The 18,324-nt window shown below is 36.5% G+C and overlaps 3 protein-coding genes across 4 annotated transcripts; all 3 read right to left on the bottom strand.

The window, feature by feature from the left end:
• Positions 1–307: 307 nt before the first annotated feature.
• Positions 308–2,882, bottom strand: LOC113320858 (F-box protein SKIP24-like). Of its 2 annotated transcripts, XR_003346321.1 has the most exons (5): positions 2,424–2,882; positions 2,170–2,332; positions 1,937–2,078; positions 1,411–1,500; positions 308–368 (listed from the first exon to the last, which is right to left on the bottom strand). XR_003346321.1 is itself a non-coding variant. In XM_026568753.1 (4 exons), the coding sequence occupies exons 1-4, from the start codon at positions 2,825–2,827 to the stop codon at positions 1,478–1,480; spliced, it is 732 nt and encodes a 243-aa protein (XP_026424538.1). In that variant the 5' UTR covers positions 2,828–2,882; the 3' UTR covers positions 431–1,477. The 2 variants fall into 2 exon arrangements, 1 of the variants encoding a protein (XP_026424538.1); XM_026568753.1 differs by lacking the exon at positions 308–368 and having other exon boundaries at positions 431–1,500.
• A 1,678-nt stretch (positions 2,883–4,560) lies between these two features.
• On the bottom strand, positions 4,561–6,041 carry LOC113324441. The gene is made up of 2 exons (XM_026572760.1): positions 5,924–6,041; positions 4,561–5,474 (listed from the first exon to the last, which is right to left on the bottom strand). The coding sequence occupies exons 1-2, from the start codon at positions 6,039–6,041 to the stop codon at positions 4,561–4,563; spliced, it is 1,032 nt and encodes a 343-aa protein (XP_026428545.1).
• A 74-nt stretch (positions 6,042–6,115) lies between these two features.
• LOC113324442 lies at positions 6,116–6,709 on the bottom strand. Its single transcript, XM_026572762.1, has one exon. It carries the CDS (start codon positions 6,707–6,709, stop codon positions 6,116–6,118), a length of 594 nt encoding a protein of 197 aa, XP_026428547.1.
• Between the last annotated feature and the right edge of the window lie 11,615 nt (positions 6,710–18,324).

Here is an 18,324-nt window from a genome sequence, read left to right on the forward strand (position 1 = left end):
GAAGCGACCGTAGGATCTAAATGTGATCTAATCCGAAGGCTTGGAATTTAGGTACTATGGTGTTTTGCAGGGACTTCAAATTTTGATGAACGATGAAGAAGCGACCATTGGATGATGAAATGGATCCGATCTAACGGCTGAGAATGGAGGCGGGTATGGATATAGAAAATGGGTTTGGGTAAGGGTTTTGGGCCTTGGGTATGCCAAGCCCATATCTTCTTTAAGAACAATTCTTCCTTCTTGAGCCCATTCCTAGCTTTTTGGACGTGCGCTCCATTCTTTGCGTCTTCCTTGCGTCATTTCTTCCGGATTTTCACTACTTTTCTGCTCTTTTCCGCTCTGCTATTCATCCAAACTTTATTTATTACCTAAAAATACAAAATTAAGTAAGAAAAATATTTATTCTTGAAAACAATGAAAATACAGAATATGGGATAAAATGTAAAATTAATGCACAAAAGATGAGTTAAATGCCAACAAAAAGGGATAAATATATACAATATTTGGCACTCATCACTACACACAGTCCCCATCTTCTTTCCCATGAGCTCTTCCTCCTGAAGTTCTCCTTCCAATGGTTTCACCAGAGATACTTATGATTATAATTTCAACTCCAACTAGCCTGTGGATTGGTTACTTATGATATAAGCAAAAGTTAACAGATTCCTAGAAGGGATATCAATTTGTAAAATGTAAGATACAGGCACAGTTTTGCTGTCAACAGTTGGTATAGGGTGATTATTGGGTTAGGCTGCGTGTGTTGAAAAACGGTTTCCAGATGATATGAGCAGAAGGCCGGTACAGCTTTTCCAAAGCTATAAATACAATGCATTAAGAGATGTTCCCAGTTTTGATGTATCATTGCACATAACACGAGTGGGATTGACATGTTGAATGTAAATAGACAAGGAACCACTGAAAGGAATGATTTTAGTTCTGAGTTTCCAACTGAAGTACTGAATTCTGAGAATGACCTTCATTTTCCAGATTTTCTTGGCTATACTATCCTCAATCTCAGCTTCCATCTTAGCCAAAAGATCATAAAGAGATTTACTGCTGAAATTTCCTTGATTATTGTCCTCCCTTAAAGTAACCTCCTTGGGCTTGTCAGGTGAAAAAATAAGTATCCTCACCACTATTTCCCAATCAAACAGGCCATAAAGGACTGGTACATCCCATCCACTATCCGTAATGAGATCAGCTACCAGCTCATAATTCTGACCCCTAAACATTCTCCTATCCCTTCGATGCTGTTATTTGGTTATGTATCCAATTGTCCTTCCATATGTTTACCTACTTCCCATATGCTAACCTCTTTTGATCAACATTAGACCCTTACAGACATCCTTCCAGGCCCAAGAAGTAGTGGAGTTACAGAAAGCATGGAAGGGATTGGTGGTAGGGAAGTACCTAGCTTTCATGGTAAGAGCCCAAATGGAATTTGGTTGATGGAAAAGCCTCCATCCATTTGAAAGGGCTACTTACTGGTTGAGGTTGAACCTGAGAGATGAAACAAAAGAATTGCAAAGGTTATGAGCTTATAACTAGAAAATGGATGGAAACTACATGCAGCAATTAGGATCCCCATACAGCGATATCCCAAAAGAGTCAATATGAAAGTTGGAAAACCTTAATAATGATATCCAAAAACTAGTGTGCCCAAAGTCGCATGATTTTTTTCTAATCCAGTGCCTTGACAACCCACTATATAGCTTAAGAAGTGATAACAGCATTAGAAGAGATTATGATAAGAAAAAAAATCCAATAACTGATGTTGTAACCCACCGTCCATTTTTCCTAGTCCTACCGCATAGATTCTCTTGAAAAAATAACCAAAGATCGGAAACTAATAGCTATAACATGGTTCGGGAAAGAATGGAAAAACCAAGACAACTTCACAACCAAAACCACAGAACAGCTAAGGTAGATAACTTACTCTCGCTGCTAGTCTTCAGCTTCTTCTTTGGCTGAATATTCTGACCGACTATTTTTTCTGCCAGTTTATAATCCCTTAATGGGTGATACTTCATCGATTCCAACTGTTTTTTTGTTGTGTCTAGCCTCTGCTTCTCATCTCTCTGTAAGCAAAACCAAAAAAACAATCAATAAGTAATTGCAAAAACGAAACAAGAAAGACAACTTAGCAAATGTATTGGACTAGACACATACATAAGCCTTCTCAAAGACTGCAATCTGTTGCTTGCAAAGTTTATATTCCATTCCTAAAGCACGAATGCGAGATTCAATGGGCACAGTACATTGCTCAACTACTTGTTTCTGTCTACCTCGGACAATATCCGGCTGCCAAACATTTAAAGCTACTGATGCCGTCCTAAAATGAGAAAGAAAAATAGAGGTAAATTCCAAACCTCAAAGTCATAACCTAAAATAAAACCACAAAAAAATGGGATAGCTTTGTGTACCTGACATTATGTAAATGACTTAACTCTTTGGATGTCGAATTCAATCTCTGGGTTTCATCCATCAATTGAGATCGTAATAGCTTAATCTTTGTAGTGTGCACAAAAATCTGACTTTCCACTCTAAGAACAGCTCGGTTATAAACAGCCAGTTTTCGGCTTTTCTCTTTCTCATAACTGGATTTGTACAAGGATTTAAATTGAAATGCTTGCGATGATGAAGAGGAATTATTCGAGAAATCTAGGGTTAGTAAATTGTGCCATAAAGTGTCTTCACTGGATAATCTATTGAGGCGTCTATTAGAAATTGAAACACAGCACAGATCCTTAAAACCTAATTTGGAGTTCTTTACACCCATCTCTAATATTTTCCTCCATATTTCATCAGGTAGATCTAGAACAGACATCCTGGAAATAAGAAAACCCCGAAAGGAGCCTTAGAAATATACTCGGAAGAATATGACAGGGGTTAGTCCTCGAGTGATTTACGGGGAGTTGAGTGTATTTTAAATCTCAGGAATTTTGAGAGAGTGTAGGGAGTTTGAGAGAGTTTGGTGTTTTTGAGTTCAGGGAGTTTGGGGGAGTTTGAGAGAGTTCACTCCTAACTCATTCTCTTTTAAGAAACAATAAACCCTCATTTACAAATAACATTGATCTTTAATCAAAAGAAAAAAAATAAATGAAAATGATCATATCTGTGTATCAATAGTATGTTATTTTGTGCAACGAGATAATTTTTTTTCCCTTCAATTTAACGGTCTCCAATCTCCATACAATTCTAACTCCCTTTGTTCACGAACATTTTTCCACATTTTCCTGTTGAAGTTTTTACTAACTGTCCACCGAGAGCGACCAAATGTGTCACGTATTGTGATGGAATTAAAATTTGGTTCAAAATCTTTTCTCTGAGCTATAGCATTTATTGAATCTTATTTATTTCTAAAATTAGGGTTCTTATTTGGGGTGGTTAAGGGAGTAGTGGTTGGTTATAGGTGGTGATGGTAGTGGTGAGAAAATAGTTTTGACGGTGGTTGCAGAAGTGGTAATGTAATTCAACTCAGGGAAGCGCTAATTGTGAAGACTTCTACATTTTTTTTTCTGGTGCATCTTACGGGATATGTAGATCTAAACAAATCTATATATCCACATGTTTTCATGGACTCTAGATCACTATCCTAATATTTTCCTAGAAATGTTTCACCGTATCATAATGGCCATCATCTGACAATCATTTCATCTTGTTGGGAACAACATTTTTGTTGGTGAGATTTGAGAAATTCGTATGATTTGAAAAGAAAGATTTTGAACCAAATTTGGTTGTGAGACCAAAATACACTAAAATCTCTACTCTTTTGAGAGATTTGTTGTGAGACCAAAATACACTAAAAACTCCTTCGAACTCCCCAAAGCAACCAACTCCCTAGTATTGTAGGGTTTTATGACTAACAGGGAGTTCAAGAGCTTTTTTTAAACTCTCCAGCGACTAACATGTGTTTTCTAGGGAGTTTAGGAGACTCCTCTAAACTCCCCCACGACTAACGGGGATTTGGAGAGACTCCCTCAAACTCCCTCAGGACTAACAGGAGAAAACCCAAATACATTAAAATCTCTCGAACTCTCCCACGACTAACCCCCTGTAGGAATAATCGAGAAGAAGCGGTTTTAGGAAGGAAGAATCGACTGTGCGGAGGGAAAGATTTAAGGAATGCCCGAAAAATGGTTTCTAGTTTCAATTATTCTTTACAGACCGAATAAAGTAAAATCGGCCAAAACCGACAGAGAGGGGTGAGCACGGTCCGTATTATCCCGGTGTTCGGCCCATCCGCTTCAGTCCCATGCATGGTGGATTCCGCCTCACGAAAGTGCCCGATTTTTCCATAGAAATTGATACACAAGTTGGTCAAAGTGTCACGAAAGGACGAGACAACAACAACGACTTCTAACGTTTCCATATTCATATTTGATCCAACATTTAACGGGTATTCTAATAAATTTCTTATATAATCAATAATTAAGATATAAAAGAGGAAATTAACAAAAATGAATCTTTTGTACAAAACCTTGCATGTTAGAATTTTTTTTTTATGCAAAGAGAAAATTTTCATTACTTAAAGAAAGGGTACAACATTGTCTGCATCCTTTAAGATTGCATGAGCAATGAAGTTCGGTGGATTGTTAATCCAAGTCCTACTAACTTTGAGAATTTAGCGTGCCTAGCCAAAAGATCTGCTGGCTTATAACAATTGCGATTAATAAATTTGCAACTCCATAATGGATTGTTGCATAGTTTTTCTTTAATGACTAAGATAGTAGAGTGATTTTCCCAAGCTGCTAAATGATGATCCTTGTGAACTGCTTCTGCTATAACTTGCGCATCCAATTCAAAGTTGATGTGTTGAAGCTTTAACTCTTCATCCCATTCCATAGCTTGCAATAGACCTTCACTTTCAGCTTGTTCTGCACTCTCTAGTCTGTTTGCATAGGAGCACTTTGCTTTCTCAAAGATTCCTGCAAAATTTCTCAAGATTAGACCAATTCCTGAGTGATGTAAATCATTAATTTTTTTGTAAGGAGTATCACAACATATCAAATAATAAGGATTAGGAGGAGGTATCCATTGTCGCAATGGATGAGTGTTGTTTGCTGCTGTTGTTGGACTGACATGTTTAATCTTCCTTTTCATCTCCTTCCATGTGCTGTCATTAAGATGTTGAATGCTTCTTATTACTGATATTGGATTTGGCTTGACATTCTCAAAAACGCACTTACATCGTGCTTTCCAGATTTCCCAGAGGGTATTAGACATCTTCACTGTCCAGTTTTCAACTAGTTGATTCACAGGGTCTTCAAACCAACTTTCAATCCAATCTGCAATTGAATTGTTGTTGGTCTGAGCACTTCTACTTTCTCCAGGGGTTGCTAAAAGAATTGCTTTTGAGAAATGACAGTCTTTGAGGATATGCGAAGTTGTTTCGATGCCTTGTTGACATACTGCACAATGCTCTCCAATATAGCTCATCTCTCTAGCCACTCTCTCGCTACTTGGTACTATATCTGTGTAGCATTTACATATGAAATGTTTAACCGCGTAAGAGTATCCATTCCCCAAATATGTTTGTATATTTTTGCAGTGTCTTCTTCATAGAATTCCTGCTTATTTGTTTTAATCTCCATCAACTTGTTCTACGCCGATTTTACTGTAAATTGGCCATTGCGTGTTAAAGTCCAGACCAGCCTGTCATCACCAGCTGCAGGTAAACGTTTTTGTAGTATTCTTTCGGCATCCTCATGGTTAAACAGTCTTCTGATAATATCCACTTTCCAGGTTTTGGTTTGTGGATTAATAAGATTAGACACCATTGTATATCTCTCAGCTTCATCGCAGCTCACTTCTGGTGTTGAGGGTCAATGTCTTCCTGAGATCAAGTTATCTTTCCAAGTGTGGATTTTGCTGCCATCTCCGACAATCCAAAAACTCCAAGTTTTTACAAACTCCATCATACCTTGTATGTTGTGCCAAACCCAAGTTGAATTCTTTTTCTTATTTGCATGAAGAGCAGTAGTGAGTGGAAAGTATCTTTCTTTAAAGCAATTGCCCATAGCTGTTGTTGTTGTTGACATAGTCTCCGTGCAACCTTTGCTAAGAGTGCATTATTAAAACATTGTAAATCCCTGAACCCTAATCCTCATGTTGCTTAATCTCTGCACATTTTTGGCCATCTAGTAATGTAGACACCTCCTCCTTGTGGTTTTTTCCACCAGTAGTCTCTCTGCACTTTGTCCATCTCGCGAACAGTGGTCTCTGGGATTTTGAATACCCCCATATGATGCGATGGCAGGTCATTGAGGACGTGCTTCACCATGAATGATCTTCCAGATTGGTTGAAGAACTTCCCGTTCCATTTTTTGAGTCGAGATTTCATGTTGTTTACTAATGATGAAAAAGATAAGGTTTTCTTTCTCTTCAAAAATAAAGGGATCCCCAAGTATTTCTCATCCAATGACATCTGCTTCATCTTTAATCTTCTCAAGAGCATTCTACAATGTCTTGGTGGTAGATGTTTAGAGAAAGCCGATTTTTGGAAATTGATTTGCTGCCCTGAAATCACACTGAACTTGTTAATAATTTCTAGGATATTATTAACATTGTGCATATCTGCTTTGACGAAAATGAGGCAATCGTCTGCAAATAGCAGATAAGTCACTTGGGGTGCTTTTCTTGAGATATTTATTCCCTGTATTGCGTCATTGCTCTCAGCTTGGGCCAAAACTCTGGTGAAGACTTCCATTGTAATCAGAAACAAATAAGGAGATATTGGGTCGCCTTGTCGTATGCCTCTTGTTGGATTAAAAGACTGGCAAGGTGAACCATTAAGAAGTATCTGAATTTCTGTAGTCGAGAGACACTCTTATATTAGATGGCACCATTTTGTGGAGAAGCCCAGTTTCAGCATAATATCGTTTAGGAAGCTCCATTCGACGTGAACAAAGGCTTTGATCATGTCTAATTTCATAGCTAGATAATGCTTTTGGGTTTTCTTTTTCTTCATGCAATGAATAAGTTCTTGAGATAAAGTGATGTTATCACTTATTTGTCTACCTGGTACGTAGGCTGCCTGCATGGGAGAGATGAACTTATCCAAATGGGGATTTAACCTTGTTGCCATAATATTTGTTATTGACTTGTAGGTGGAATTCCAGAGAGCAATTGTCCTGTAGTCACTTGGTGTGTGCGGAAAAGTTGTCTTAGGGATGACACAGAGATTTGTTTTGTTCATCTTCTTCAACAGTCTACCGGAACTAAAAAAGGGCTGCACCATATTTACTACTTCGTCTTTGACAACTGACCACTGATTTTGAAAGAAACCTGGAGGGAAACCGTCTGGCCCTGGCGCCTTCCATGGTTGCATACACTTGATAGCTTGAGTAATTTCGTTTTCATCTGGGATTCTGGTGAGTGCAATGTTGTCCTCATCAGTGATACATCTTGGTAATAAATCAAGCAGGGCTGCATCTGAGTAAGGACTTATTGAACTCATGATGTCCTTAAAGTGAGAATTAAGAAGTTTCTCAAGATTTTTTCTGCCAATGCACCAGCTTCCATCTGACTTTTGTAAAGTTTCTATTATGTTTCTACTCCTCCTCTTGTTTGCTTGCATATGAAATTGCTTCGTATTTTGATCCACATCATTAAAGAAGATATCTCTACTTTTTTGCCTGTAGAATTCCTCTTCTCTTATATGTCATTCTTCGATTTCTCTTTCGACTTCTTTAACCAGCTGAGTGTTATCTCTGGTTGAGTTTGGTTGTTGTAGGAGTTGTAGTTGTTGCTGCAGTGCATTCAATTTTCTTGTATATTACCAAAGGTACTTCTATTCCATAACGAAAGAAGTCTCCTTATTTCTAATAATTGCTTATCTAATTTGAATCCATCTGAACCATTGAAACTTCTTGACCAAGCCTTCTGAATTTCATATTTACATGAATGTTCACGCTACCAACATTCAAAGAACTTTCATGTTCTTGACCTGCAAATATCATTAGGGGACAAGTTTAGAAATATAGGGCAATGGTCAGATCCCAAAAAAGGAAGATGTTTTAAACAAGAATCAGGGAAGTTTATTAGCCATTCAGGATTAGTTAAAGTTTTATCCAGTCTAGATCTAATTTTTCCTGTTCCATGCTTGTTGCTAGTCCAAGTAAATGGATTTCCATGGAATCCTAGATCACTAAGGCCAGCATCTAGAACATCTTGAGCTAATTTGGAAACTTTAGAAGTAGAGCCATTGCTATTATTTCTTTCCTCTTCATGTAAAATAAGATTCAGGTCTCCAATAAGAGCCCATGGGGCATTGATATTGAAATTTTCACAAACTGTTTTAATAAAATCCCATTATATTTTACTCTCTTGAGGATAGGGAGAACCGTAGACACAGGACAAAAGCCAAGTTGGCTTAGAGGGGTTGCTAGTAACTAAGCAATAAATCATATTTTTGTCACGATAAATGATATCAAGCTTGAATCCATATTTTCAAAGTAAACAAATTCCTCTAGCTCTACCAACTGAAGGAACATAGAAAATGTTTGGGAAATTAAGAGGCTTTGTAAGTCTAGTAATTTTATATGAACTTATTTTTGTTTCTTGAAGGAAAAGGATGTCATGATCTATCATTTTATTTAGGTCATTAACATAGTTTCTAGTTTCCTTGTCTGCAAATCCGTTACAGTTCCAAGCTATGATTCTCATATTTGAAATGGTTGACAAATTTCTAAAGCAATTACTTTCAATCTTTAAAGTACTAGAATTTGTAAAAAAAAATTGGCATTCTAAATAGCAGTAACTAAAGCAGAAGATATGAAAGTTGAGAGCCGAAAAAATTAAGAAAGTTGGAATAGTATATACCTGAGCAGTGTCTCTAACATAATTGCTTGCAGGTGCAGAATGTGTTGCTTCTGAATTATGCAGAGCCACCTCCGGGTTCACCATGTTGTTCATACCAGTAACAACAATATTCTCAAGGTTTTTTGGTGGAGTCACATGGATATTATGTGGGTTCATAGAGGGTTCTTGGTTCATAGATGAGTTTCTCATTCTTTTTGATTGCCTAGACTCATCACTATCTTCATTCTCCACTGGTTCTTCCATCATGGGGTTTGATATAGTCGCCTCAGCATTATTTTCTTCAGCAGCTCCATTCTCCTCTTGCATGTAAGCTTCATATTCTTCCTCAGTTAGACTGTCAAGGTACAACAGATATTCGTATTTCATGCAGGCATCTTCTCTGTGATCTACCACAAAACATTTTGGACATGTTTTCTTTGGTTGTAGATCCCAGTGATAGCGAATCTATACATCTTTCCCAGTAATAGTTTTCCACCAGCCACCCCTGTATAACGGCTTCGTGAGATCAATTTCTATTCTTGATTTTACAGTGCTCCTATATCTTGGCCTGCAGTTTTCAGGTTTGGTCCAAATCTTCTTCCCAATAAAACCAATAGCTTCATCAATAAGACTAGAGTTCATATGTTCAAGTTTGAGATGTTTAAATTGAACATTAAATTCCTGGTGGGTGAAGACATAGTCTCTAGCAGAAGTGCCAGGAACGAACTTTTGAACGCGAACAAGACTTCCCCTATCAACCATGGGCCATTTCTGATGATTTCTTCTCTTTTTTCGTCAGTGTTTAATATGACTAGCATCAGGTTGTGACCCATTGGTCTGATCTGTTTGTTTCTGTACTCTCTCCACAATGAGTTGATTTCTTGTTTGATGACAGACATTGGGACTTTATCTTTGTAAACTAGTTTGCATAGCAAGTCACATGACCATTCTTCTCCAGCTTGGTTGATGTTCTGAGAGTTTCCTACAACACTTCTTCTCTCAGTAGGTACTTCAAGGGTGGCACCTCTCAATTTTCTTGATAAGAGATTGATTCTGTTATCTCTAGAATTTGAGCTTTCATCCATATTGGGATGATTTTGATGATTATGAGGATTAATTCTGGATATATCAAGACTGTTTTATGTGTTTGTGTTGTTGCTGTTGATGTTATGAGTACATATAGTCTTCCAGGAATTTATTGAACTTAATAAAATATCCCGAGTATAATGCACACAATTTTTTGAAAATGGTTTGGGAATATTATTTTGTTGGACAAGACTCTCTAGTATGATAATACAAAAGATTTGCATTGAAAGCTAGACTATACTTTCTATAGATGGGAGTTTCAGTTTTTTTATTGGCGCTAATTGGTGGCACTAATAGTGGGTGCATGCGGTAATTTGGATGCATGATTTGCACTTTTACCGTTATTTTCCTGAGGTTACGGGCGTTACACTTCAAAATTTCAGGGGGAAGAAGAGCTTTCTGAAAAATTTCAAGATGAGTTCTATTGGGATGGCTATCTCGATAATCATGAAGGTTATCAGATTGGGTTCTAATGATGTTTGCAAGGACATGAGATGTCGCTTTTCTACTGGTATGAACAACCATCATAAGAATGATGGCTAGCACAACTGCTTTCCAACTTTTTGTTATAATTTCAGAAGCAAACATTTTTCTGAAATCCATCACTGATTACCCGCAAGCAATTTTAAGATCTGCAAAGGTACAAGAAATCTACTCCATCGAGAGATAAAACAACATTAGTTAAGACTAACAGAAAGGATAAGGAAGTTGCAGATAATTCCACAATATCCACAGAAATCAATACAACTTATTTGAAAAGGAACTCCTGGGCACTTTCTATGGAAGTTACAACTAATTTCCAAAGAAAGTTAAAAGAAACGAACACAAAGATAAAGAACAAAAAACAAGAAGAGGTAAATCATAAAGTCTAAACTAATAACTAAAATCAAAAAATCAAAATAGAATGAAAGAAGATTAAATGTATCACCGATTTTCATTTGGTTTGTCCATCATGTGGCTACGTGATTCATTAGCTCCATTCAATTCTAACATGTTGTTTTCATGTTAGAATTGCATCATCATTCATTTGCATAATATGTTCAATCCTATGTTGCACGGACATTTCAAGAAAGATGTCGTAACTGTGTCGGACACGCGAACGGACATGACACGGTTACGACACTTCTCGACACACGACGTACACGCCACATCATGTGTCGCGTAAATATTGATATTTGACACTTTGTGGAAACCAATTGGACATTTCCGGACACGTCATAAATGATTTATTTTGGTTTGGAAAATCAAAATAAACTAAATGTGACGCTAATTTATTCTTGTTTTAGTCAAATCCAAGCATTATTCATGAAAATTGTTACCATTATTACATTATCATCAGCATTATATAAACAGTAATCAAATATTTTAAAAATGAGATTAATTATTTTGTTGTGTAGATTGTAGTAATATTTGATTTTACTGATGTGAGTAATATATATAACGTGTCCCCGCAACCCGTTTTTTTTTTAGATTTGACGTGTCCCCGTAACCGTGTCGTGTCGAAACTGTGTCTCGTGTCCGTGTCCGTGCAACATAGGTTCAATCTTTTTATGCCTATGATCATAAAATTATGTAGATTTCATACGAGTTCTAATAATTCACCTTAGAATGTGTGTAGTTCATTAATATTGGGATATTCCGATAATTTGAAATTTTTGTGAGTTGACCATGTGAACAACGATTGGAGATTTTACAAAAGTTTTCTCTCAGTTCTAATAAACTCTCTTTATATCAGTTCAAACACATCTTAATACAAGAACTTAGTCGCATTACTCTTAATACTTTCTCTGCTTCCTTCCCTAAGATCAACCCTTCTCATAAAAGAGCGAACGATGGTTCCCATAATTGTATAATAGTCTGGCTAAGATTTTCCTGTTTGATTGATTGATGTTATTTATTTATTTTTGAATAAAACATTAACTGAAGGATACAAGAGTATGGAACTTTACATGTCACTGGAGAAGGAATTTTGCGATCGATTCTTTACCCATTGGTAATACAAATGTTCAAAATCACTTGTTGTTTTGAAACTTCCTTTTGGGTTTCTTCTTCTTTACGGCATTATTTAATAAACTAATTACACTTTTCTTCTTCTTATGTTTAATCATTCTAATGCATCCAAGTTACGACTATATGGCAATACTAGTGTCCCATCAAATCACATTGAGAAACACAAATATAAAAATAGAAAGTGATATAGTTATGGTGATTTCGAGATATGGTGACGAAAATTATATTATTTCTAACACCTGAAATACACATTCAATAATGAATAGACCATTCATGGGCACTGTTAGAGCGTAGCTCGGTTGAACCCACCAAGCGTTGCCATGTCAAGTTTGGTTGTCATATTTTAGTGAATCTAAACTAATTTAAATAGTCACTTGATTATTTACTAGATTCAACTTCGTATAGGTTAGCTAGAAAGTTACTAGGATATGAGACTTACAAGTATTACGTGAAGACTTGAAGAATGTGAAGAAGTAAAGAGCTACAACGACGATATCATCCTTCTGTTAAAATATCAGCCTACAATCATACTTTGCAATTCCTTATTAGCTATAATCATTGTTTATGTGAACATGCTTAATACCTTATGCTGATATGTAGTTCTATGCATGCTCTATGGTCACATATTCTACAATTGAAAACACCTGACATGAAGTAGATAGGAAGTATAAGTGCATACCTTAGATTTAGCAAAAACAGTAGAAAGAAAAACTTGTAGGTAGACACTTCCAATACTATTTTATCTTATTCTTTGATGATGGAAAAAATTTCTTTATAAACAAGAGATAGAATGGAGTCCACCTCATGCTAGGAAAGACATGTGTCATTCAACCTTACATCAAGAGTTGAAAAACAACCTCACATAGTATTGTTATAACTAGTATGCCATTCCAAATAGAATAAAAGATACTTATCATTATGTACCCTTAATATACATGATTAGGATTAATACTAATCCATCTTATAGGAATACAAATCATGTTTTGTTGCTAAACCAACATAGAGACTAACATCTCCCACTTTGGGCAGCAACAAAACCTTTTAAGTTTTAGAAAATTTTACAAAACAGACTTGGATTAGTCAAAGTAAAAAACTGTAGATGGCCAACCTTTTAAGAAAAATAATCCTAATCAGTGAGTATACATTCATGTATTACTTTATTACCAAGGTTAATAATACGCTAGAATTCGACTATGAAGACCCTAGCACCATTTATAAGATGCACAAGCCATTTCCATAATCAAAAATCTAGACGGACAATCATTCTTGAGTTAATCTTTATTGACATACATTCCGTAAGGACAATAACCCTTATAACCTCAACATATATCTCTTTATGCCTCATAGAAGAGACTTCTTCATGATTTCGAACGAGGTTTGCCAATATCTCATTTCCAGAGACTACAACATACTTTTGATCTCAAAGAGATTTGGGAATGTCTTTTAAGAGATTACATCATTCTTCTGATCTCAATAGAGAATCTGCCAATGTCATTCTTGAGACTACATCATTCTTTTTTTATGATCTCAGTGAATACTAAGCATAAAGACAGTTAAAAAAAGATATGATGATATGAAAACATAGGTATTTGATTATACACAATCAACATACATGTTTCATTCATACAACTAAGACATATCAACAACACCCATAGAAGTTACATGCTCTTTAAATACCTTAGATCTCAAACCTTTAGTCATAGGATCTGCTAGCATATGTTCAGTCGGAATATAAGAAATATCAATTTCTCGATTCTTGATCTTACGCTTTACTAAGAAAAACTTGACATCTATATGTTTCGCTCTGCTTGTTCCTTGACTGTTTTTTGCAAAACTAATCACAGATTGGTTGTCACAATAGAATTTCACAGGTCTAGATATTGAATCTATAACTAAAATACCTTTCATGAAATTTCTTAACCAAGCGGCTTGAGTTGTTGCTTCGTAGTAAGCAATATATTCTGCCTCCATTGTGGACTGAGCTTCAATGGATTGCTTGACACTTCTCCATGAAACAACATCTTTAGCTAGCATAAATGCATAGCCAGATGTGGATTTTAGCTTATCCGAGCCCATGAAATCCGAATCTGAAAAGCATTCAGCTTCCAATTCATTTGATCTCTTGTACACAAGCTGAAAATGCTTAGTTCTCTGCAAATATCTAAGCACTTTCTTCACTGCTTTCCAATGCAATTCACCTGGATTGTGTTGGTAACGTCCCAACACACCAACAAAGAAAGCAATGTCTGGGCGGGTGCAAATCATGGCATACATCAGACTACCAACAACTGATGCATACTTCTTAGAGTCTACTCGACTCCTTTCCAGATCTGATCTAGGACATTGCAATCGGTTAATAATGTCGCCCTTCACAGTAGGTGCTTCACCTGGTGCACAATTCTGCATTTCAAACCCTGTGAGTATCTTTTTAATGTAGGCTTCTTGAGACAAACCTAACAGACCCATGTTTCTGTCTCGATGTATCTTAATACCAAGAACATGAGAAGCTTCTCCCAAGTCTTTCATTTCAAAATTAGATGAAAGAAAGTGTCTAGCGTCATGCAACATATGAATATTATTGCTAGCGAGCAAAATATCATCAACGTACAAAATTAGAATGATAAACTTTCTCCCACTAGATTTCAGATATATACATCTGTCAACTTCATTCTCAAGAAAACCGTAGGACGACACTACTTGATCGAATTTCAGATACCACTGACGGGAGGCTTGATTTAATCCATATATAGATTTACTTAAGCAACATACCTTACCTTCTTGACCTTTAGATGTAAAACCTTCTGGTTGTTCCATGTATATCTTTTTATCAAGATCACCATTCAAAAAAGCCGTTTTCATATCCATTTTATACAATTCTAGGTTAAAATGGGACACCATCGCCATGATAATTCTAAAGGAATCTTTCTTTGAAACTTGAGAGAAATTTTCTTCATAATCAACCCCTTCTTCTTGAGTAAATACCTTAGCTACAAGCCTAGCCTTGTGCCTTTCGATACTCCCATCAGCATTCCGTTTGATTTTGAAAATTCATTTACAACCAACTGTTGTTGCACCTTCAGGCAGATCTACCAAATCCCATACGCCATTCTTGTCCATTGATTCCAGTTCTTCATATGTGGCAGGAATCCAAAAATGAGAGTTCTTTCCATTCACTGCTTGTGAATATTCCAATGGTTCTTCCAAATCATCGATATTTCCATCTGATTCTACCATAAAGGTACTAAAACCGAGTTTAACGATGGTTTTTCTTGGTCTAGTAGATCTACAAATAACCATTTCCTTCTTTTCAGCGGCTCTAGATGATTCTGGAATGTCAGCCGTTGATTCTTTTCGAACTTCAGTTGCAATCAGGTCAGTTGGATTCACTTCTTCAAACACAATTTGGCGAGATTCACTCCCACTGATTTGATCATCCTCCAGAAACTTAGCATTATTGGTTTCAACAATCTCAACAGGCCTAGAAGGACAATAAAACCTATAGCCCTTTGATCTATTTGGGTAGCCAACAAAGAAACAACTTGTAGCGCGTGAATCAAGAGATTTTTCAGCAGGATTGAATAGCTTAGCTTCCGCTACACAACCCCAAACATGAAGATGATTTAGACTAGGTTTTCTACCTGTCTGATGTGATTTCAAGTTGTTTTGTAGTAGTAGGTTCGTTGAGACTTGTGAAAGAAATAGATTTTAGACTTAATTTTAAAGCAAAGAAAATAAAGAAAATAAATGTTGATATGTTGTGAAAATTATGGAGAGGCTGGATCTAGGATTTCACCATTCATCAATACTTATGTGGTTCTAAATTAATTTGTATCATGCAATTTAAACAATTGATTCGATTCTAAAGTATTTCCAAAATCAGATTCCCAAAATATCAAATGTTAGTCGCAAGTATAACGCATCAAGAATCTAAAACTAAGCATGCATCGTCAAGAGAAAACACATTTGATTAATAAGAATCATTTAATTTATTTTCAATGCAATTAATCATATAAAATATTTCATAAATTTATAAAATAAATATTACCACATAATTCTTGAGAGAATGGCTTCCTCCGTCGCCCCAAGGATTGGGTTTAGCTCATCATTAAGAAAACACGCTCAAAATTCATTTTTTATTGCTCAAAGGTGGTGTACAAATGATGAAATGGGAGAAACAATGATAATCGGGTTTGCAACAGTTATAAGTGTTACAAACTGAAAAGAACAATAGAACAGTACTGTCGATGATTCTCGACCCACGCCTGTGTGTCGTTTCCATGAGGAAAGACAGTGCGAACAATAAAAGGACCCGTCCACCGAGAACGTAACTTCCCAGGGAAAAGATGCAAGCGGGTATCATACAGAAGAACTTTTTGACCTGAAGAAAATGACTTCCTTAAAATATTTCTATCATGCACAAGTTTCATTTTGTTCTTATACTCCTTCGCACTATCGTAAGCATCTATACGAAACTCTTCCAACTCATTGAGCTGGAGTTTCCTATGGGCTCCTGCCTTGTCTAGTGAAAAATTTAGCTGCTTAACATCCCAATATGCTCTATGTTCTAACTCAACATGTAAGTGACATGCTTTTCCATACACAAGTCGATAAGGTGACATTTCAATGGGGGTCTTAAACGCAGTACGGTAAGCCCATAAGGTATCAGTAAGCCTAGACGACCTGTCTTTCCGATTAGGATTAACTTTTTTCTCTAATATACGCTTTATATCCCTATTGGAAACCTCTACCTGACCACTAGTCTGTGGATGATATGGGGTAGCTACCTTATGTGTAATACCATATTTCTTCATCAAAAGCCTAAAAGGTCCATTACAAAAGTGCGTCCCTCCATCACTAATTATAGCTCGCGGTGTACCAAAACATGTAAGTATATTATCTTTCAAGAACTCAATCACAACCCTATGGTTATTAGTCTTACACGCAACCGCCTCAATCCACTTAGAGACATAGTCTACAGCGACAAGGATGTATAAGTTACCAAAAGAATTAGGAAACAGACCCATAAAGTCAATACCCCACACATCAAATACCTCAACAACTAAAATAGGGTTCAAGGGCATCATGTTCTTACGGGAAATGGTTCCTAATTTCTGTCAACGTTCACAAGTAGCACAGTAACTGTGGGAGACTTTAAACAACGAAGTCCAATAGAATCCACACTACAATATTTTAGCAGCAGTCTTCTTGGCACTAAAGTGACCCTCACAAGCATGATCATGACAAAAGGAAATAATACTGGACTGGTCATTCTCAGGTATACATCTCCTAATAATATGGTCTGGACAATACTTAAACAAATAAGGATCATCCCAAAAGAAGTGCTTCACCTCGGCTAAAAATCTAGAACGATCTTGTTTACCCCAATGTTGGGGCATTCGACCAGTAACAAGATAATTCACTATATTCGCATACCAAGGTGCTTGAGTAACAAAGAACAGTTGTTCATCAGGAAAACTATCCCTAACAGGAGGAGAATCATTAAGGGTATCCACAACAAGCCTAGAAAAGTGGTTTGCTACTACATTTTCTGCACCTTTTTTATCTCTAATGTCTAAGGAAAATTCCTGCAACAATAGGATCCATCTAATCAATCTAGGTTTATTATCCTTCTTGGAAAAAAGATACTTCAAAGCAGCATGATCAGTAAAGATTATGACCTTAGAACCTAAGAGGTAAGATCTAAACTTGTCTAAGGCAAACACAATAGCTAATAGTTCCTTCTCCGTAGTGGTATAGTTCAACTGGGCATCATTCAGAGTTTTGCTAGCATAGTAAATCACATGAAGTAACTTATTTTCTCGCTGACCTAGCACAACACCAATAGTATAATGTGAAGCATCACACATGATCTCAAATGGTAGGTTCCAGTTGGGAGCCTGGACTATGGGGGCGGTAGTGAGTAAATTCTTAAGCTTCTCAAAAGCCTTTAAACAAGCATCATCAAAGACAAACTAACGTCTTTTGCAAGCAAATTGCAAAGAGGTCTAGAAATTAAGCTAAAATCCTTAATGAATCGACGATAAAAACCTGCATGCCCTAAGAATGACCTAATATCTCTTACGGTTTTTGGGACCTGTAGGGTTTTAATAAGGTCAACTTTGGCTCTATCTACCTCTATACCCTTCGAAGATACGATATGCCATAGAACAATTCATGAACGAACCATGAAGTGACATTTCTCCCAATTAAGCACTAAATTCTTTTTCTTACACCTAGTCAAAACTAATGGCAAATGATGCAAGCACTCATCGAAAGACAAACCAAACACTGAAAAATCATCCATAAAGACCTCTAAGAACCGTTCTACCATGTCAGAAAATATGCTCATCATACAACACTGAAAGGTCGCAGGAGCATTACATAGCCGGAAAGACATGCGTCTATACGCAAAGGTACCAAAGGGAC

Source organism: Papaver somniferum, chromosome 11 (genome assembly GCF_003573695.1).
Source record: "Papaver somniferum cultivar HN1 chromosome 11, ASM357369v1, whole genome shotgun sequence".
In the NCBI taxonomy this organism is placed as follows: domain Eukaryota; kingdom Viridiplantae; phylum Streptophyta; class Magnoliopsida; order Ranunculales; family Papaveraceae; genus Papaver; species Papaver somniferum.